General features: G+C 37.1%; 1 protein-coding gene across 1 annotated transcript; it reads right to left on the reverse strand.

Annotated features, from left to right (window-relative positions):
- Positions 1-1,307: 1,307 nt before the first annotated feature.
- On the reverse strand, positions 1,308-6,372 carry LOC103423309 (aspartic proteinase 36). The gene is made up of 10 exons (XM_008361379.4): positions 5,907-6,372; positions 5,361-5,490; positions 5,003-5,253; positions 4,286-4,513; positions 3,564-3,726; positions 2,997-3,070; positions 2,754-2,850; positions 2,580-2,643; positions 2,077-2,148; positions 1,308-1,988 (listed from the first exon to the last, which is right to left on the reverse strand). The coding sequence occupies exons 1-10, from the start codon at positions 6,146-6,148 to the stop codon at positions 1,837-1,839; spliced, it is 1,473 nt and encodes a 490-aa protein (XP_008359601.2). The 5' UTR covers positions 6,149-6,372; the 3' UTR covers positions 1,308-1,836.
- Between the last annotated feature and the right edge of the window lie 17,358 nt (positions 6,373-23,730).

Raw genomic sequence — 23,730 nt, forward strand, 5'->3', positions numbered from 1 at the left:
TGACATTATCTACACTCTTTCAAAGTATGCTTAAATTCACGAGTGTATAAAATCGAGATTAAACAAGAAGTCCTCATAGAACTAAAGCCTTATATTTTTTTATACAAAAGAAATTCAATTTTGAGTTGGATATGAACTAAAACTAATACAAAAGAAATTCAATTTTGCGTTGGATATGAACTAAAACTAACTGAAATTAAAATTAAAAATTAAAAAAAATAAAGAATAAAAGGATTGTGATCTCCCAAGTCCTAATCGGACCAAGACCAGAAGAAGCATGAAAATAGGTCCCACATGTGGAACGAGAATGCCACGTATAAACGAGAGAGTGGGGAACGGGATAAATAAGCGGGGCCCAAGAGCGTAAGACTACTTCAACTGTTCACACAACCATTTCTTCGTAGGGATTATCGGCATTTTTCACAACCAGGATTTTAACTCAAACATTGCCCTCTTTCACGCTCACAATCCCTTTCCCTCACTGATTTTCTCCTTTTTTTATTTTTTTTTTATTTTCATTTTTTTTATATAAAATTTATAAAAAGAAGAAAATTTGTAGTTCGCACATGTAGCTTTTGATCTAAGTCACACAATGAGTGACTATAATAATTTGGTATTGATTTTGTCAATTTTTTTTTAACAAACGATATCAACTATACTAAGGGGCGGGAGTGGGCTTTGCCTCACAATAAGCTAGCAATAATGTGATTCAAATTCGCATTTGGTGAGAATCGAATCTAAGACCTCTCACTTACAAATGAAGAGGAATATTATTAGACCGTAGTACTAAATGCCTTGAATTTGTCAATTAAAACTCTTACTTATAAAGAAGAAAAATATTACTAAATCGTAATGGTAAGTGATTGATTGAACGATAAATAAGATAGGTTAGTTTAAAAAAGAAAGTTTCCATGCTTGCATCATAATTCCAATTCATGATTTACAAGTTGGTAACAGTTAGCAATAGTAGGAAAATATCTCATGAGTTTATATTTCCCGATGTCTCTCTTTTCACGTAACAAGAAATCCTGATACATCAAGTTGTTCTCTCTCCAACTCTCTCCTTGCCTGATAGAGAGGATGGGGATGCGCCTATTGTATGGAAATCGCTAAGAAGTTGTCGCATTAACACAAGTAGTGCCGAATGTTGAGAGGCTTGCGAGCGAGAGTTTCATTGACACGGGACGCCATATTTCGATGTATACGTGTCGTATGACACAAGTGCATTGACCAGATTATGTAGAATGGTGCTGCTATGTTGAACAGTTGTGGGGGCTTCATATGACTACAATAATGGTACCCAAAAATACAATTCCAACTGAATTAATTCAACTGAATCATCAAACTACAACACTTTTGAGTTCTCTGCAACATTTCCAGACAACAACAATGGACTATTTTCCAAGTTTCTTGGAGGACAAAACACGTGTCAACATCGAGAAACTGTTAAGAGTTTCAGTCATGTACAAGGCTTGGAATCATCAAGTAAACAAAAATGATATCGACTCAGACTGACGTACAGAATCTCTATATGCCTAAGCTAAGTCAAGCAATAGCTACAATAAATTTGCTCTGCTTCCACTCGAATATTAACTTCATTAAACTTGTGGAAAGATGGATTACCATTCCGGCAATGCTGAAGATGGAGAGCGCTTGAAGACACTCCCATTCACGAGTCAGAAGTAGAGCAGAACGATATACACTGGGAACCAGGTGCTTGGCAATACAACAAACAATAGCAGAAGGCTCCGCTGATCACGATAAATAAAAGATCAGCCACTTTCAACAGAGAATGGAACTTAGAATCTTATGTTTATATTACAGCAAGGGAACTCGTTAGCTCCACAGTATGTGGATTAAGAAAACCAGAGTTCCTGTTGTTAGATGCTTGAAAAGCATGTCTCCTGATGAGCTGCTATGATGCAGCTGTCCTGCATTAATATATTCGTCTTTGCTAGAAGTTACAGAGACGTTTACTGACATTGAGCCTGTAAAGGAGAAACTCAAAAAATATGACATAGGTATTGGTAACTGGCCCAAAGTTGTAAAGGAAGTGAAACTCGTTATTCAACTTACAATCGTAGTTAGCCCACCCAATCCTTTGGCGAGCCAAGTCATACACAAATATCTTGTCTTTTAGAACAAGATCTGCAATTGAAGAAACGAAAGGTCATCAGATGGCACATTGATGATTAGCATACATGTTTAAGTACTATTCGTAAACACAAATTATGATAATCAATTTCTATCGGATGCTATAGAAAGAAACTGCAGATTGCTCAGAAGCCATTGCAGATTCTTTCGAACTGTTGAAAGCTCCAGCCTGCACAATATGCCATGCAAGCTGCACTTGAAATTTATCATTTACCAACTCAAACCTAAACTGCAGAGCCTTAACCCTTGCTCCGGTTTTTTAAATTTGCCTCTAAACTTTATTCATTTATTAGAAAGCAGCCTAGTTTGAGTTTATAAATCAAATTCAACAGAATAACAAAATGCTCCGTATGTTCTGCACACACAATATGACTGCCAACTTTCGGCTGTAAAGTTAATCAACCAGCCTAAATTTGGGGCCTAACCTCCTAAAATCGTCACCCCTCCCTGAACCTTCTGAAAGCCAATGCACCACATAGCAGCACCTTCCTGTTACAATAGAAATAACCCATTAGATTTACGCCATGTAATTTGCAGTCATGATGTCTAAAGAAACTATTTTAAATAAGAGAGTTTAAAGGAAGCCAGAGAATACTTACAATGATACCTGTACGCATAAGGTACTCCTCTGGTTTCAACACCATCGATGCACCTCCGGCAAAGTTTAGACTAACCGAAGGAAATACATCAGCCAAACTGAAAAATAAAATAGATGTCATTCATATTTATTTATTTTTTAAAACATAAACAGAAAGAAACAAATTGCCACAATTATGCGCACCCTCCATGGTCCACCATTGTTCTTATGGAAAACTTCAAAGATATTTAGACATAGAACCAACCTGGTGGAAACTAAATAACACTGGTTTCCTTTTGAAATGGTGGGAGTCACGGTTTGTGAAGCAGCCGAAGTTATCTACAGATACAATCATAAAATCAGTTCTAAGTACGGAGATGAAATCATTTTGTTTCCATGCAATATTATATCTGATGTCAAATAGAAAGGAAGGAGCAGATATTTCACAACCACATCAAAGTCAAGTTGGCCCCATAAGAAACTAAACCGAGATATGAAATGAATCAAATGACGAAGAAAGAAAGAAAGAATTACAATAGGAACGAAGCTTAACTGTGCCTTAATTAATGTAGCTTCTGCCCATGAAATTACATCATAGATCAAGCAACACAGTTAAAGAAGACTCAAACACCATCAAATTGACCATTTTTTAAAGTGACTCATCTAAAATATATGTAATATATATATATATATATATATATATATATATATATATATATATATATATATATATATATTATTTTCCTCTAACAAAATGACTTTTTTCATCCCAATGCTAATGATGAAAATTATTTAAGTGAATTAGCGTATCAAATCAAGTGAACAAACTTACGGCACTAACGAAAGGATCAAACGCTTCTTCCACAAGGTATGACAACGTTGTTCCCGAGTCAACAATAGTTCCTCGACCGTTTGATGTTGTAAAGGCTGCTGGATCGATTGGCAAGGTTTGCCCATTGACAGCGATGCTCTGCAGATTTAAATTGTAATGTGGCCTGAAAATAACAAAAAACAAAACTACATTACCGAAAAAAGTACAGATGAAAGGACAAAAAATAATAACTGTTATAAATCGTTGCAATTAAAAGAACAATATTAAAAGTAACGGTGAGGTTGACAGAGTATAAATTTTTATGTTTGATGTTTCTGCACAGAGAGAAAACTTCCAGACTTCCTTAGTGAAACAACAATCTTATTCTTATCAGATAATGTTAAAAACAAATCACTAGCACAATGGGGATGAATGATGCTGAATCCTATCCAGACATATCAAATAGCCAAGCACTAAAAGTTTAAAAAGCCAAAAGTGATATGACTCAATGTTATCCTTGGTACATAAAATATATTCGGAGTCAAGGTCCATTGCTGACCAAATAAATTGTGTGTTTAAATGAAATACGACAGATATAGAAACACAAAAACACGAACAATGATTTAAATCTGTAGTAGAAATTAATTTCCACTTCATAGACTGGGTTATACTTATATCTTAAAACTTTTAACCTAAATCAAACATCACAACCATAAATAAATTCCAACAGGGTAGAGACATACTGTGACGGGACAAGGGGACTATATACAATGCTTGGCTCCAAAATCTCGCCAAGAACAAGTATACCTCCTCCATTTCCATCTCCCTTCAAGCAATGTGAAAACACTCTGGGAGTCATCCCTCGAGATGACAATTGTGATATAACAGAGAGAGACCCTTGGCCGAACCCAAATATCCCATCCACTGCTTTATCTGTCTTAGTCAAATCACCAGACTGATACGTACTACACCTGCATGACCATCCAAAGCAATAAGCTTCAATAAAAAGAAACATGAAAAATGATGTAAGCATCCAAAGAGAATGAAGAGAAATTACAATATAAGATATCCCATTACTCTTGTTTTAGTCAGATATAACAAGTATTGAACAGGTATTAAACCCCGACCCCCTCCCACACCCACACAACAACAAATCAGAGAAATTCAGCACAATCAATTACGGTTCTTCTGGCACACATCATGCTTATTGTTATTTATAAGCAGAGTCACTATTACTGCTAAATGATGGGACTGGTCAGCCATACCATTTTAAAATTTCCCGTAAATACGGATAAATTATGTACACCTTAAATAAAACATGAATTATTTATTAATAAAACCTGATCAATCTTCATACTAAGTTATTTATTATATTTTGCCTGTATCATTTGTTTGTCAATGATTTCTTTATATGCCTCATTTGTTGTGCACACCATTTCAGTATAAGTTGAAACACTCACCCGAAAACAACAAATGCTGATGAGTTAGCGATATAAGACTGCCCCAGAATCATGTCAAAGTATAGTGCATCCAATACATAATAACCAGTCGTCCCACTTCCATCACCATATTGGAAAGTATAACTGCACTGATTACTCTGAGTTAAACATTCAGTTGACGAAGTATGAAATGAGGAAGTGCACATTGGGTCTGTACAGGGGATCAGCCCTGCAGTTGAAGAGCTAGCAGAATCATAGAGATTGAGCTGAATCTGCAAAAAAGGGGCAGAAATTCGAGAGTTTGTTACGCTTTAACTTGCCTCTTTACTCCACAAACTTCTTAGAGTGACAGCAAGCAACAAAACGAAACAGAACTTACACCGAGTCCGCTAGATTGGGGGCAATCACTGCACGAATTGCAGGTAATCCACAGGATGTCACTTCCGGTATCAATCTGCACATTGAATTCTTTCGGTGGAGAGCCCAATTTCACTTTGGTAAAATAGAGCCTAGATAAACCAAAGATGAAACGAAAAATCATTAATCTTAGTTGCATAATAAAAACAGAAGAAAACTGAATTGAAACAAGAAAAAAAATCCAGAAGAACACTAAAAAAAGTCCAGAGAAAGCATTGAAGAACTCATTAGCAGAGGAACTGAAAACAGCAAGAATTAGCAAGCTTTGAGCTTTTTGTAATTTTTTCCTTTCTTATTTGCATTTTCTCAGCAACCAAACAGAGCTAGAAATAGAAAATACAAACCCGCAGAGACAATAAATGCTTACCCAATTAAGAACCCACAAAGATTATCAAACACCCAGAAGAAAACTCAACTGACCCACCAAAATCTACCCAAATTTCAGACAAACCCATTAATCCAAATGCATTAAAAGCTTCATTTAAGAGAACCCAGATGATAAAATTACCCGACTAGGTAGGGATCGGAGGTGCCTTCGACTGAGAAGTCGACAACACCGCCCACCACGTTCTGCAAGAGCCGGGCGTGCCTGACTCGGTCCCGGGCTAGGAGCTGGTCGAGCTCCACTCGGTGGCTCGGGGGAAAAGCACGCTCTAAAGAAAGAAAGGCGGCCGGGAAGCTGCAGTAGACGACGGAGAGAGAGAGCAGCGCAGCGAGGGAGGCCAAGATCGGAACTTTGGAGACCCGCATTTCGGCGAAACGGATAGTTTTTTGAGTTGGGTGAGAGGGAAATTCAGTGGCAAAGATGGAGGAGGTGGTGGTGGTGGTGGTGTTGCTTCTTGCTTTTGTTCATTGACAGAGAGAGACTGTCAGAGGCAGAGAGACAGAGGAAGGAAGGCTTTTGCGGCTCAAAACGGAAAGTTGTAAAATTAGAAACCAGTTTTATGATGAGAAATGATTTGGGCACTCACGGTGTTCAAATAGAGACTACAACGACTATTATACCCTTCAATGCTGACCGAAGCATTGACGTTGAAACGAGCACCTTTTAGGCAGTTGGATTACTATCATAAAATACCTCACTTTCTTGAAAGCTAATGAAATGACACGTTTAGGCGAAAGAATTAAAAATGGAAAGTTGCAAATCGCTCGACTCTCGAATGATGTTAATCCAAGCTGATGATGTTGCCGGCGGTTAACACAGTATTGTTTATTCAAATTGAAGATATGTTAACAAAATTGTTAGAATAATTAATATTTTTCTTAGGGATATGAGAAGGGTTTCGCGTAGAGCGAGATTTTTCGCGTTAAGTGTTTTAAGTTTTTGTTGAGTTGAAGGGGCCTCTCATGTTGCATAACCACTTCTATGTATAGGATGGATTTCATGATAACCAGGTTTCCCGAGATAGAGTTTTGATAGGACTATGTCTACTCGGCACTCACCTAGATATTCATGCAGTGGATTTTGCCTAGGCACAAGGGGACGAATTTCTAGATTAAATGTGACTCTTCTTTAGTAGTACTTTTTCTCTCTTCTCGTTATGATAGGATGCCAAGGCTTCTACGTATTCGTTGGATAAATTGTCTTACTCTTTTTTTTCGCATACATATTCGTGTCACCTGAATTTGTTCGATAGGGAAATTAAGTTGCTTGTAATTAATTGGCTAGTTTCCGCGTGGGTGCGCTGCAATGGCTTAAGCTCACGACCTTTCTTCTCGACCTAATTACATAATTTTCTAGTTTGGTTGCTTTTTGGTTTCCTTTTATTGAGAGTAGGCTTGTCTTTTTCCTCTATATTGTTCACTTAGCATCATTTTTCCATGAAGGCTACGTTCATGCCCTTTCGCTCTTTGTTTGTACTTTTTTTATTTAATAATTTGAAATGGAAGGATGGCCTGTGGGCTATCATGACACACCTTGATCCTAGAATCAAGGCGTGATGGCCGTCACGTGAGTGTGACGTAACTAAAAGTACGACGCGGAAGCAATAGGTAAGAGAAATACAAAGAAATAAAAACCAAATATTAGCAATAATATCCAACTGGCATGCTAGAGTGAGTTTAAGTGTGAAACACACATATTCAGAGCATAAGTACTAGGTGTAGTCAAGTAGGACCATAACTAAATTACAACACCCGAATGTGAGTCCTACATTTATGTAGTCTGTCAGTACGCCGTGGGAATCCTCGTGGGCCACCAACGTTGCTAACTAAAACCTGGAGGGGCGCAAAACAAAATTGAGTGGGTCAGTAAAACAAAGCTTTTTGAAAACATTTCAATTAATAACATTTCTAACCCCTTGCTGTAAAACCTGTATACTTTCCCAGAAAATAACATAATATGCATATAATCTTCATATATCTCAAATCACAATTCTTTATCAAAAATCAGAAAGTATGTCATGCGATAAATGTCAATAACAAAATAAGGATGCATCAATATAACATGTGAAATAATGAATCAACCGGAGACCCTGCAATTGGTCCTGTACGGTTAATTCATTATTTCACCTGTTATATTGATGCATCCTTATTCTGTTATTGACATTTATCGCATGGCATACTTTCTGATTTTTGATAAAGAATTGTGATTTAAGATATATGAAGATTATATGCATATTATGTTATTTTCTGGGAAAGTATACAGGTTTTACAGCGAGGGTTAGAAATGTTATTAATTGAAATGTTTTCAAAAAGTTTTGTTTTACCGACTCACTCAATTTTGTTTTGCACCCCTCTAGGTTCTAGTTAGTAGCGTTGGTGGCCCACGAGGATTCCCACGGCGTACTGACAGACTACATAAATGTAGGACTCACCTTCGGGTGTTGTAATTTAGTTATGGTCCTACTTGACTGCAACTAGTACTTATGCTCTGAATATGTGTGTTTCACACTTAAACTCACTCTAGCATGCCAGTTGGATATTATTGCTAATATTTGGTTTTTATTTCTTCGTATTTCTCTTACCTATTGCTTCCGCGTCGCATTTTTAGTTACGTTACACTCACATAACGACCAGCACGCCTTGATTCTAGGATCAGGATGTGTCATATCAGATTGTGCAGGACCCTTTGATTTGGGTGAGGGTGGACATTTTTCACGCCCTACAACATCATACTCCGAGAAGCTAACATCGCCTAAATTTATATTTTAATTATTTAAAAAATATTTTTTATTAAGTTAGACGAAGACTAACATTTTGTATTTGGATGTAGTCTTTTTTAGCTAGCCGTTTCATTTTCATTTTTCTAAAAAGCAATATTATTCAATTGAAATTTTGAATGGTGCATGTTGTGGTGTTAACTTTTTTCAACCATGATATGTATACGCCGAAATGTAGAACTCTTGTTTAAAAGTTAAAAATCATATGATCTCACTGTTTAAGAAATGATGACTTTAAAGTACGACTTGAATCATTTCTTTAAAGTGTTATTTGCCCCCACTCGAATGAGTTTGCTAAAGGATTCTTGGCAAATCGCTTCCAGAATACAACAAAATATGGAATATTCGATTAGCAAAACCAAATTGTATTCCCTTAGAAATAACTAGAAATAAATTATATGAATGTGAAGAAGAGAGAAAAGAGAGCAAAGAAATTACGTAGACAACAAATTTCTGAATTGTATTTCTCTTCTACCAATTTACCAATATATAAGGGAGATTGCACCTGTTAGACATATCATTTGGTTTTGGATATGCCATCTCACCATAGGATACAACTGAATTAATATTATAGCAATATGCCAATTCGCATGTCTGATGCAAAGCATCAATTACCAAAGGTTGTGTCTGTTAGTAAACTATGCACTAGTCAGACATGGATCATGTCTTTAAGTAAAGTTTGAAAAGTCGCATTGCTTTAATCTGATGAAGAGCAACTGTTGGGTAAATACCCAACTTCTTCCATTCGAATATATTAATATATTATTAAAATAATCAACACTCACCGCACCATAGTATTAAGTGGTGTTGTCATGTTAATTATAATGTGAATTTGGAAGCAAAGCCCACGAAATTTTGAAGAAGATGCGGTAAGATTGTATTTTCTTCTGCTTTATGTATGTGGGAGCAAATGTGGAAGTTTAATATATGGAGGAAAAAGTAACAATCCTATCCAGCTCAAGTGCCACGTTAAAAGAAACGAGTTGGATCATGTAGTAGCTTTAAATGGAGGGGGTTAGATGAAAGAGAGAGGTACGTACGACTTGTCAAGTGGGACGTGGATTCTTTCTGAATTCTTTTTGTGGGAATTTCAAGAACAACTTTAGTACGTTTATCTTATATTTTACGATCAGTTTTCATCATTTATTATTTATGTTCAATTTTAAATAAAAAAATTTAAAATAATTGTTAACCACAAAAGAGAATCCTAATAGAATCATATTTCTGTCAAGTATTGTTCAGAAACCAAATGCATCATTCTTTGTGAAGTTGCTTTCCCACACTCAAACCCCAATTATAATGTTTATATATTGACATGTCATGTCATTTAATCCGTAATAGTAGTTAACTTCAAGTTGCCACTCAACGCAACAAACATCCTCCTTCAAAAGTACGCCTCCATGATCAACCCCTCATGTAATCCCACACCAAAAAAAAAAAAAAAAAAAAAAAAAAGAAGCTGCATAAAATCCTATACTCATCCATAATTTACGTTAATATTTTGAAGTCGAGTCAGTAGTACATAATAATTATATGAATATTGTCTTAACTTAATCATATGCATAGTTTGAGAGATGTTGAATTTTATCATAAAAACATTGTTAGGTACTATTTGTGTTTAATTTTAAATAAAAAAATTGAAAATGATTTATGATGATATGATGTACAATAAACGGATATGATGTAAGAATCCCTAGGATTTTCACAAAGAGAATCCGGATGAGTTCCAAATCTATATATCTTGTCAAGTTTCTAACATGAGATTGCATTGTTTAACAATATATTTAATCAAATTTAGATAGCCATTTTTCCTGCGATCGAGTTGTTCTGCAAATTTCAGCAACCAAATTCTTTAAGAAATAAATTTGAGGAAGAAACATGGAAACTTTAATTAATAGAGTATGATTTGCTTTTCTTGTTAACATACCCTTTTCTTTTGTATTTGGAAATTGACGTGTGTCTTTGTTTAAAATTAATTAAATAGCTCAAAGGTCGATTCCATGCATGGACCAATACATTAGCAATAATACAAGGGACTTTGATCCAGGATATAAGTAAATTATTATCATCAACCATTCAATCTTAATCCAATTGTAGATAATTGATCCGTCAATTAGAGCAACCTAAAATAGATTAATTTTGATCATGTTTATCCGTAAGTGCACGGTTCGTAATAGTACAGAAGTGCAAGTATAGAGTCAAATCACACAAGGAATTGTGATTTAATTCGATGACTACCCACTTAACGCACAAGTGAAAATGAAAATATTATTGAGCAAAGGAGATATTGGTTGTGAAGATTAATACTAAAGATAAAATTGCTAAAAGTTTAAGAAAATAAATAAACCAATAACAGTAAAACTTAAGAACAAACAAGACGTTAAGGGCTAAGGCATCCAATTTCACCAATAACAATCCTATTCCGATTCTTAGCTATCAACTATCCATTTAACAACTCCTATGTTGATGATTAAGTTTCCCAACTCTATAATCCGATCATGATGTATGCATCAAATTATATTCTTTTAAGAAGCAACCTAGCATGGTGTATGCCTAGATTTCACAACTTGAAGTTCCCAAAGTACAATGGAAACTTTTATACAACCACACAAAACCTAGAACATGGTGTATGCTTCTAGTAAATTGTGATCTCAAATTCATGATTCGAACAAGAACATAACATGGATGTATGCCTATGAACCTACAACAAGCACTTATTAACAAACACTTATTAATTCATACAAGTGATGGCCAATCGTCAAGAACGAAAGAACAAGTGAATTAAGCCCAAAATTTGAGATTCAACGTAACGAAAATCGTCTTGGATAATCAAATAGCTAAAAACACAAAATATTTTTGTTATGGCTACATTGTAGCCTTAGCAAAAGAGTTTAGAAATACATAGTGATGGAAAACATAACTAAAGATAAGAAAAGCATGAGAAACCATTGAACCGAAGGAGAATTTTGCACTCCTCAAGCTGCCGAACTCTTGTGTGCCTTCCTCTCCCTCTTCTGCGTTTTTTTCTTTTCTTTTTCTTTTCTCCTCTTCAAGTCTGCAGCCGTTCTTCCCTTTATTCCCCTACTCTGTAGCAACACCCACTTCCGTTCAATCCCCCCAATTTTATTTTATTTTAATTTAATTTAATTTTTATTTTTTTTGCTTTTCATCTCCACCCCTCCACTTGTATTTTGGTGAGGATTAAGTACATTATTGGGCGTAAAAACGCAGCTCATATTTCTCTATCAAACTGGTATACTAGTTTACTTGTTGGGCTTTAAATCTCCAACTTAAATGAACTGCACAGATTTGGCCCAAATCACTTGAAATGCAAAGCTAACAAAATCTGGAAATCTGAACAGCAGTCATTAAGATGATCATAACTCATTACAGGAATATCAGATTGACATGATTCCAACTCCATTTGAAAGAAGACTTCCATATCTTTTCATCCATATATGGTATGCAACGAGGTTCCTCTGGATGAATAAATGGCAGCCCATCAAATTCGCTGGACAGAAACTCCCATATCCCAGATTTTCCAAATTGTGTCACCTCCATGTCTTGGGCATCGCTTTGATATCCTGTGATCTTCCTTTGAATGTTTACGGACCATTTTTGGGCTCTCAAAACTCCTCTTTTTAGCCTCAAAATCCCTTTCTTTGCAATTAATCCTACAAAATAAGAAAACCACAAGTAAACTACTACTAAGGGATGAAAACTATACATAATCCAAGTACTAAGGTGATAAAAACTTGTATAAATATGATTGTATCAATGATTTTGTAACTTTTTATTGTACTTTCTGCTTTATTATTCAATTAAGATCGAACAATGAGTGACTACGATTTTTTTTAGACTCTGGTTTACAATAGAAGGGGACTTAGGTGATGATGACAATCGCATCCTTCCACGTTAAACTTAAATCATGCATGCCCAGAATAATTTTAATTTTATATGTAAAACTTGAACTTGTTTTGGTTGAAATTAATACTTGCTCTGTGCTTTATGGCTAATTAAGTTAATAGCAAACTTTTAGCTTTAATAAAACATAATGGTAATCTTATCACATATTTGTACAATCATTCGTACTATCTCTCTAATAGAGACGAGATCCACATATATTGTGGGCTCTACCTCTATTAGAAAGATGATACGAATAATAATATGAATATGTGATAAGTGTAACATAACTCTTGATAAAAAGAGCTTTAGGAATGGGCAATAGGATGACTCTTGTCCTGTGACTAAATTTTGCTATTGCACTATATAGACGCGTATATATGCCTTTGGATCAAGGGGATCCCCAGTTTTTTGGTAAAATTGGGGACCATTTGTAGGGCACACTCTACGTTGAATTTCAACGATTCGAACCGTCTATTTTGTAAGTCTCGGTTCATAAAATCATCCTTATAGATTCAATTTAATCTAAAACTATTTGCCTATTTGTTGGAAAATATTAGTATTTAGGTTTACTTTAATGTTTGGTTTTCTGGGCTTAGCCCGTTAGCATTAGGGTTTAGGGTTAGTTTATTATAAATAGAGTGTTTTGTTATTCATTAGAAATCAAGTCATTCACAATGTAGTCTCTTAGGGTTTTGTAGCCGTTTCGGCATTCTCGTTTGATATCAATAATATTTCTTTTACTTTGTTAGTATTGTTTGTTACGCACTCTGATATTCAACTTGGTATCAGAGCAGGTTTGATCCTTTGGGATTTAATCTGTTCTTGATTAGTGTCAATTTGTTTGTATCAGTTTTGTTTGTCAGTTTACTGGGTATTAGTTTCGTCCGTCGTCTTCCGCTCATCCGTAGTCGAAGCCGTTCTTGTCACCACCACCGCACTGCAATATGTCCAGATAACCCGCACCACCATCTCCGCTGCTACCACCTGTTCACGGTACCCGCACCGACTCCTACCAGTCGGATCTGTCACAACCCAATGAAGTCCCCTTCTGCAAGTTGACTTTGCACTAGAAGTTTTGAAGCTTGCTGCAATTGGTTTTGCAAGCCTTGTTTGCTGCAATCGGTTTCGCCCAGAAGAAAAGAGAAGAAAGAAAGAAATATGGTATATTTGGTTGAATTTTTTGTTTGTTTGTTCGGCATCAGAATCGGCATTGGCATTAGCACTGGAATTTGTTGAATTGCATCCACCCGCTTCTTCAACGTTTGAAGAAGATGCCCGCGAGGATTGGAGTTGGTAGTATGGAAATTGCTTACTCGTTTGTTCGTTCGTTTGTTTGCTCGTTTGTTCGTTCGTTTGTTTGCTCGCTTGTTCGCTTTGTCTTGTCTTGTCCGCCTAATGGAGCTTGCATCCACATCTGCTTGTTTGCAAACTCATGTTGTATACCGCCATGAGTTTGACGGGGGGTGTTGGAAAATATTAGTATTTAGGTTTACTTTAATGTTTGGTTTTCTGGGCTTAGCCCGTTAGCATTAGGGTTTAGGGTTAGTTTATTATAAATAGAGTGTTTTGTTATTCATTAGAAATCAAGTCATTCACAATGTAGTCTCTTAGGGTTTTGTAGCCGTTTCGGCATTCTCGTTTGATATCAATAATATTTCTTTTACTTTGTTAGTATTGTTTGTTACGCACTCTGATATTCAACTTATTTAATTATCACGTTGAAATTTCATTGTTTCTTAGAGAACAAAGTGTTCTTAAATTTCTTTAACTCAATTAAATGCCTAAAATATTTTCGATTTGACTAATATTTTGTAAGGATGATCTATGAAGTGCAACTTAAAAAATAGATAATTCAGAATGTTAAAGTTCAATGTGGTGTGCGCCTAACAACTAATCCCAATATATATATTAGGCCCCTTAACAAGAGGATCCCCATTTTTCAAAAAAAAAGAAAAGACATTCTCTTGACTGTTGAATTGACTTTAATGAAATTGTGTGGTTGAGATTAAATCACAGGCCACACAATCTCAATCACATAATTTCATTAAAGTCAAATCTAACAGTCAAGAGAGAGTTTCCATTTAATAAAAAGAAAAATGAAGATCCTCTTGTTAAAGGATTCATATATATATATATATATTCCACGACAAGAAAGTACCAAAAGATTGTGCCACCTTTTTTTTTTATTTTTTTTGGCAAACAAAGATTGTGCCACTCTTTTTTTACTGCTTTTAAGCTTATTTTTCTTATGCATAGTTTCGTACACACGGATTTATCAAATGCAAAAGAAAAATGATTTTTACACCCACGGTTTGTACACTTCTCTTACACGTATTATTCTTTATTTTTTATATTTAAATAGAAGAATAATAATAAAATAATTGCAATTAAAAAGAATGTGCACATAGCACAAAAGGTGTGTCAAAATCATGTCCGTAAATCACGTGTCAATCTTCTAAGTCTTCTTTTAACTCTCTCTTGCTGTTTCCTTTTCTATAGTTATAAAGAAAAGAGAGCAACGAGACAAGAGTTATGACAATTTTTATTAAATGTCAAATTTGCCCTTAATTTTAATAGCAAACTGGATGAAAATTGAGAAACTTAACGGCAATGTTCAAATTGGCCGCTTTTATATAGTTTAGGTGATAAGTACTATAAACAAATTTGTGTGTGAGTACTTGATCCATTTCCGTAAATCACTTCCGAAAACACTTGTCACTCTTTTAAACTACCTATTAATAAAATCTTCTTTGGTAATTAAAAGAGGGTGAAAAGAGCAAGTGACCCTTTACCATAGTGGAGGAAATGAGTTGAGCCCTTACATGACAACGTGGGTTCGAACCCGTTGATGACTAATCTAACACCTAATCTAACAAAATTTATCGTTTGACCAAAAAAAAAAAACAAAGAAAAAAAAAGAGCGTGCAAAGATACTTAAGTCTTATATCACAAAATAAGATTATGGGCAATAATAAAATTTCGCACAAATCAAATGTTGCTTTATTTATTTATTATTCACTCACATGTTATCATATCATATCTCTAAAATTAAAGTGTACCTTCGGATCATATAACACATCTCCAAGAATCATTTGATATGCTCCAAAAGTACAACATGAAGCAGAACCCAGTGTACCTTCGGAGTATCATTGGGAAAGTTCTTGGGTAATATGGTTACTAAGCGTGGAATTGAGGCCAACCCAGATCAGATCAAAGCCATCATATAAATGAGATAGCCCAGAACCAAAAAAGAAATACAAAGCCTTACAGGACGAGCGACAACCCTCAGCAATTTCCTATCACGATCCACAGACAAGTGCAAACCATTCTTCACAATGATAGAAAATAGCAACTACTCTGGATGGATGAATGTGAAGAGGCATTCTCTAAACTCAAGGAATTCCTTTCCAAACCCCTAATGCTATATAAACCGATGAACGGAAAAAACTTGTATTTGTACTTCACTGTATCCAACTGTGCGGTAAGTGCATCTCTGATTCGAGAAGGCTCAGGGGAGCATAAACTGGCATACGACATATCAAAAGCTCTTCTTGAACCAGAGATGAGGTATCAAAAAATGGATAAACTCATCCTGGCACTAGCAACGACAACTAGAAAACTCCGACCGTATTTCCAATCATTCAGAGTAATCTACATGGTAGAGTACCCGCTGAGATCTATCTTGCATAGCCTCAACGCCTCATCCAGAGTCACCAAATGGGCAATTGAACTAGGAGAACATGAAATAATCTACCGAACCAGGACATCAATCAAGGCCAAGTATCGGCGAACTTTGTAGCCGAATTCACGCCTACAGCCTAATGTACCACAGACGTAGCAAGTCCCTAAGGCCCTCCAGAAAATCCATGCATTTGGAAGCTTTACGTAGACTGGTCGTCTAATATATACATTGTTGGCGCAGGGATGGTGCTGCAAATATCAGACGATCCATACTTGAACAGGCTTTAAAACTTGGGTTTAAAGCAAGCAACAATAGAGCATAGTACGAAGCCCTCCTGGCAGGGCTTAGAGTTGTAGAAAAACTCTAGGTAAAAAAATGCTAATTCATTGTGACTCGATCTCATAGTTAATCAGGTCACAGAGGACTACATCGCCCACCATCTTATTATGGGGCTTAACTTGGACAAAGTTAAAATGCTACTCGAGAAGTTAAAAAAAATATGAAATCACACATATCCCCAGATGATAGAAGAGCCACACCGACGCACTTGCCGAGGTAGCTTTAAACATAGATTACTTTTTTTAACGAACGATCCCCTTCGAATATCTAGAAGCCTATAATATCCATGAGATGAAGCCTGAGGTAGTCGCTGTTATCGACGCTTGAGAAAATTGGATGGATGAAACAATGACTACATACGAGACAAAAAACTACCAGGGACCACAACCTGACCAGAAAGTTAATCCAGAAAGCGTCAAGATACACAATCATTCAAGGAAAGCTCTATCGACGTTCATACTCCGAACTTCATACCTTGTGCGTCATACCAATGATTGGCCTACAAATTCTAATTGACAACTCCGAGGTCTGCGACAATCATGCTGGAGGAAGGTCGTTGGCCCAGAAACCAATAAGTGTGGGTTACTATTAGGCCAGAGTTGCGACAAATGTCAAAAGTACTTCTCTATGAATCATCAACACGCGGAAGAACTCAATACTCTGATAGGTTCATGGCCTTTCAGACAATGGGGCATCGAGGTCACCGAAGTCCAAAAGGATGACGAAGCTACGGATCAAGAAATGATGTCCAAATCAATGCGCCAGCAGATGAGATGGGATGGAAACCCAAAGAAAACACTGAACACATCATTCTTGATCCCTAGTAGCCGGAGAAGACTGTTAGAATCGGCTCACGACTACTAGAATCGTTCTCCTCGAGCAGGCTAACACAGATGCGCTGCAGCTTATCCACTTCTTTTTTTTAGACTTTTGTTGATCTTCAATGCACCTTGAAGTTCCAACACTTGGGGTTCAAGCCTATTGACGATTTTCCAGAAGTGGATCACTTAATTATAAGCAACATCTACTAGGGGTGGGTTCGGTTTAAATCGGTTCGGTTTTTTGCCAAAACCGAAACCAAATCGAAATTTCGGTTCGGTTCGGTTTGGTTCATTTTTTTTTCGGTTCGGTTTCGGTTTTTTGTTTTGTTTTTTTTCAAAAAATGAAAAATATTGAAATTTTAAATTTTAACATATCCAACACAATCATAACATAAGCATTCTAACTAGAATCAAAGACAATGAAAATAAACATTTAAAGTTGAACTAAAATCATCAATCAAGTCTTCCAAAGTCCAAACTAACAACCTCACAATACAAAAATCGTACAAATGACTTAGAAAAGTTAAATTGTATGATGTTGTTCAAAGATCAGGGTTGTTTGCTTGTAACTACATGTTGACAACTTGATTAGTAAAAGTAATACGTGGGTGGATTTATTTAGTGTGTGTTGGATTCTTTTCCATCACAAATTACCCAAGTAATCTACCCAAAATAAATGTTTATGGATTGTGTTACATATTATATGAGAGTAGATTTGGAAAAGAAAGTTGGGGCAGAAGTAGACAGTGCTATGGAGATGGATGTAGGTACTTCAGGATGAGGTTTGGTTTCGGAACCTTATATGGGGGAGAAATAATAGGTTAGGGTTTAGAGTTTTTATAGGCCTTTTTAAAATATTTTAAGCTTAAAGTTTGGCAACACATTGGGTTTAGCACATTTTAACTTACAAATTGGGTTTAGAAAATACTACCCAAAACAAATAATTAAATAAAAAAATTAATTTAATTAATTCGATTCGGTTCGATTTTTTCAATTCGGTTCGGTTTTTTCGTTCGGTTCAGTTTTTTCGGTTTCGGTTTGGTTTGGTTTTCGATTTTTTTCGGTTTTCAGTTTTTTGAACCCACCCCTAACATCTACTCTTCATCCTTTATGTAAGCAGTATAACAAAGCTAAAAAATGTCACGCTTAATGATCTTCTAGTGAGCGGTCTCAAGCTGTAGAGAAATGGGGGTAGAGATATTGGACCCCTTTAAAGCGACAAGCTCAGACTCCAATGTTTTTATCTTCTCAGCGGAAAAACCTCAGTTTCCATAGTCATTGCCACCTCCTTGGCAACCTTGGTCAAGGAGTATAGACTTAGCAGCCAGAATCGCCGTTTTCTACATCATGGCAAGCAGAGCAGTCCTCATATACTGGGATGTATGCTTCGCAAATGAACTTGAGCAAACAACCTTTTTGACGCAATTAACAAGTTTGACATACTCGTCTATATCTTCAAGTAGATCAGGCTACAAAAGCGCACAGATCTCAATAGACTCTCCAGAAACAGGCTTGGTGGATTTCTCGCAACTGCTCATGCAAGCAGTCTCTTCTTTCTCAGTAGGTGAATCAGTTTCAGCAGCAAGATGAGCAGGCCTTGGTGCCATTTAGCAACAGACTCCACCTTATCGCTCTTTATAAAGGAAGCCTATCCAAAGGTGAACCAGACTTAGCTTGTAACGGAAGTCTTGGTACAACTTTCGACATTGGGGGCACGACGGAACCTCTACACTAAGCAATCCTATCAACAATCGTACTAACTATCTTCGGCATAGCATGCGTCACAGGCTCAGATCTAGCAGCCTCATCTTTTTTTTCATTTAGAAGAAGTCAAGTTAATCATAAGCCTCTTGGCAAGAAGCAGACCCTCACGAGCAACGAAGAAAGTCTTCGGCTTTTTCTCAACTGGCGTCTCTTGAGCAGGAGGGGAAGATTTTTTTTTCCACCTTCATTTACAGCAAGCTCATTGACATCGATCAGATGAGCCAATACATCCACCTTGATCCGCTTTATCTCCTCTCTATGGGGCAGCCCATTTTTTTCTCGATGAAGAGAACTAAGCACGCCATTCACGGTGCTCATCAGGGATACCTAAAGCAACGTGCACCGTCTTTATATTTGGAGAAGTCTTGGGAGTTGAGCCAAATTCCGAAACTACAAGACAGAAGATAATAGTCAACAAATCAGAAAACAGTTTAGCAAAAGCACAAGGCAGCCTATAGACTAAGTAGTCTACTTACTGGTGATAAAAATTGTCGGAACACTTAGCTCAAGGGAAGAATCAGACTCCCACTCTCCACTTATCTCTAAAGTTTCCTTCGCCCAGTCATGATCTCCCTTGCTCGAATGATCGAAGAGCCTATGACGGGATCGTAACTGCCCAATTCCATCAATATGGCACATGTCAAAGAAGTACCAGAATTCATTGACGGTCAGATCCAAGTCAAAGAATTGGCTTAGATTGAGGAATCTCACCATCACACAGACCACATTTAGAGAACATTGAGGGAGGCATACTTCATAGAGCAAAGCACTTTTTGGAAGAAACGCGACATGAGAAAAGTAAATCCCAACACGAAGTAGTAGGGGTGAAACTTAATAGCTCTCTGAGCCCCACAACATGGCTCACGGTTGCTACCTTCCATGACACATTTCACACACATCCCATACAGAATGACTTGCCTATATGCTTCAAGGAAATCTCTAAACGAGTTATCGAAATTAATTTTGAAGTGAGCAGCCTTGAAGTTGCCCACTTTACTCAAAGACATGCCTTGACGATACAATTGCGGCACACCATTATCACTCTTGTGGCTTGAAGAAGACATGCTCAAAAAAATTGTACAAAGATGCAAGGAAGAATTGTTTGACGGCTGCCCAAAAAAAAAAAAAAGATGCATCAGGCCCCATGGCCCAAGGACAGCAGCCAAGGGAGCCCAGCTTGTGTTAGCTCATATCTCTCTCTTTTGGCCCAGTCCAATTGGAAGGGGGCTGACGCCCTTTCACCTCATTTTCTCTCATCTCTCTCACAGTAACCAAGTCTAGCAGCCCACAAACCAAGCTAAGGAAGGAAGCCTGTGCCTCCATTCCTTTCTCCAACATGGGCCCAAGCACAGCAGCCCAAACCTAAGTGCCCCAATGCCCTGGCCCATGCCAGCCACGCGCCAAGCCCCAGGTTCACGTCGCCAGCCCTCGGCCCAAGCTAAGCAGTCGTTGCACCGAGCTGATGAAGCAGCCCCATGGCAGCAGCCATGTCGTGGCTCCCCAACCATTTTTTGACACATCCTCGACCCCTGTCAAGCTAAATTTCAAGCTCCGACGCTCCCAAAAAATTTTAAGAAGACAAGGAAAATTAATTTTTTCTTACTTTGGTGCGGCGTGAAGACAAAGAAAGTAACGAAAAATGGTCATTTGCACGTGCAAGTGAAAAAGATTGCTAGGGGAGAAGGAACAAATATCCTCTAGCTTTCTCTCACTTGTAGTGCAGAATAAATTATTCTCTGAAGTTGATTTAATCATCTAGACTTAAATAAACTTTGGAAGTGATTTATTTCCCTTTCATAGAAGGATCTAATTTCCAATTAAGTGGGAATCTACATCAAATAGGAAACAATCTTGTGTTTCCTAAAGTAATGGAAGATCTCTACACCTGCTGTCCTTTCCTGTGAACAGCCCAACATGTGTGTGGGCATTTGTGGAGCCAAAATTAATTAAGAAAATTATGGAGGTGACACATGGAGTTTGGGTAAAAAGGAAAAAAAATTACCCTCAAGGCACACATGGACTTTTGACTAGCTCATTTGACTAGTCTACTGTGCAAAGTTAATTTTTATTTGCAGGATATTCCACATTGTACCAAATTTTAGATACCATGAAGAAAGTTGGGTTCGACCATAAAACCAATTAGCAATATGAGGAGTAGCTCAAGCCTCAACCTCTTATAAGCACATGTAAGGTCCATCTTCTCATCAATGTCAGATTCATTCTCAACACTATTAGTTGGTCGTGCGTTTCAACTTCCTAGGTCATGATTGCATCCTCTACGCTTTGAGGATGGGTACATCATTATTTGAATTTTTAAAACCATACAAACCTTCATGAATAGTATTTTTAAGGGAGTTCAAAATAAATAAATTTATAATCATTAATGTACAAGTTTGAGAAATGTGAAAGCATATATAAACGCTTGTGATTGCATCTTCTATGCTTAGATGATGGTTATATGGTCGTTTAGATTTTTAAAACCCTCCAAATCTCATGAATAGTGTTTTTTTTATTTGAGTGCAAAATTAATAAAATTAATAATAATTATTGTAGGAGTGTGAAAAATGTAAAAAAATAAAATAAAATACAATCACTTGTAATGACAAGTTTTACAACTTTTGTGAAGCGGTCATTCCGAAATTCGACACCATAATCCATAAACTTTAGGTTTAAATTTTACCGTCAATTTCATTTACGCTTTATTCTACTCACCAAATTTCATTTTTATAGATTTTCATTATCTATTGATATAACATATATATTTTCTTTAACGGGTAACAGGTCAGGTCATATTACTCGATAATATTAACGGGTCGGGTCATATTACCCGTGTAATTTAACAGGTGTTACACGACACGACTCGTTAAGATATCAAGTATGTCATGAAAACTACACGGACACGAAAAACGTGATATGAATGCAGGTCTAGAAAGAAACCACCACCCAATGATTCCAAGGATATAATTCTACAGGGAGGTACGGCTTGAAATTTATATTCAATGAAATAAACCTTTCAAAATAGTAACAGCATGACATTTATCACATGGTCCAAATTTGTATTTTGAAATACCCAATAAAAAATTCCAACAACCCCCCACATGTTTCAAAGTGAAAATTGAATCACCAACAGGGAATTTGTGAAACACAAGTTTAATGGGGACAAGGAAGTACCAAAGGAAAATGAGAATCCAACGCATCATAGCTCGTCTCTTTTGGACTATAAACTAGCCTTAGGATGAGTTAGCCTTAACTCACAGACATTTGGTGAAAATTAAATTTTCTGTGAACCAAGATTTCTTTATGTGAATCATAGGACTAACCACCCACATTGAATTCTCGGAATCGAGCTTGTTCGAGTATGTTGGCGTGAATAGGTCATGTGCCCACCTGGATGTTCATGAGTGCTTTAGAGAACCTGCGAACCTACCTAAACTTTCATAGGCAGAGGCCCCACTCCCACTGTCACATCCCGGCCCGGGCCCCCACCACATCCCGGGCTCAACTCCACCATAACACGATATTGTCCGTTTTGGGCCCAGGCCACGCCCTCACGGTTTTGTTTCTGGGAACTCACGAGAGCGGAACTTCCTAGTGGGTCACCCATCCTGGGAATGCCCTGGCCCCTTTCTTGCTTAACTTCAGAGTTTCTACATAACCTGAAGCTAGTGAGCTCCCAAAAGGCCTCATGCTAGGTAGAGATGAGAATATACATATAAGGCTTAAAGGATCCACTCCCCTAGGCGATGTGAGATGTTACAATCCACCCCCCTTTGGGGCCCGACGTCCTCGTCGACACACTTTCGGCCATGGATTAGCTTTGATACCAAATTGTCACATCCCGGCCTGGGCCCCCACCACATCCGGGGCTTAACTCCACCGTAGCACGATATTGTCCTCTTTGGGCTTCGGCCACGCCCTCACGGTTTTATTTCTGGGAACTTACATGAGTAGAACTTCCTAATGGGTCACCATCTTGGGAATGCTCTGGCCCATTTCTCGCTTAACTTCGGAGTTCCTACGGAACCCGAAGCCAGTGAGCTCCCAAAAAGCCTCGTGTTAGGTAGAGATGAGAATATACATATAAGGCTTAGAGGATCCACTCCCCTGGGTGATGTGGGATGTTACCCACACTCATATAGGTGAATCCATCAAGTGTGCATTACAATCAAACACACCACCCAAATGTCGGGCTATGGAATTCATTAGAACATAAGTTTAACCTTGCACACTGCAGTAATTGCACTATCTACACCATAGGGATATACTATAAATAATAAAAAAAATATGATAGTGCATGCCTGAATAGCAAGTGACTTGTTCTTATGAATATGAACCTACTACCTAGGATCTCCATTCACATAGGTTGGGTTACCATCACTCTTGATCGTTGTAATAAGCATAAGTCTCATCCCCCTCGATGTAATAATCATCACTAGCATTTACTTTAGTGGATTTGTCAGAGGATTAGTTAGATCTAATTCTGACCTCAAAATATTATATCATATGCATATATGCAAGATAAATGTATGTTTAGCTCAAGCTCTCATAGCTGGGCTATCACCACATGTAAACACAGATAAACTGGTCTCTTCCACAATAGTGGGATAACTCAAGAACAGATATAGTAAGAACTAGTCTCTTCCATATAGGATTTTAAAA

This window comes from Malus domestica, chromosome 12 (assembly GCF_042453785.1).
Source record: "Malus domestica chromosome 12, GDT2T_hap1".
Lineage (NCBI taxonomy): Eukaryota > Viridiplantae > Streptophyta > Magnoliopsida > Rosales > Rosaceae > Malus > Malus domestica.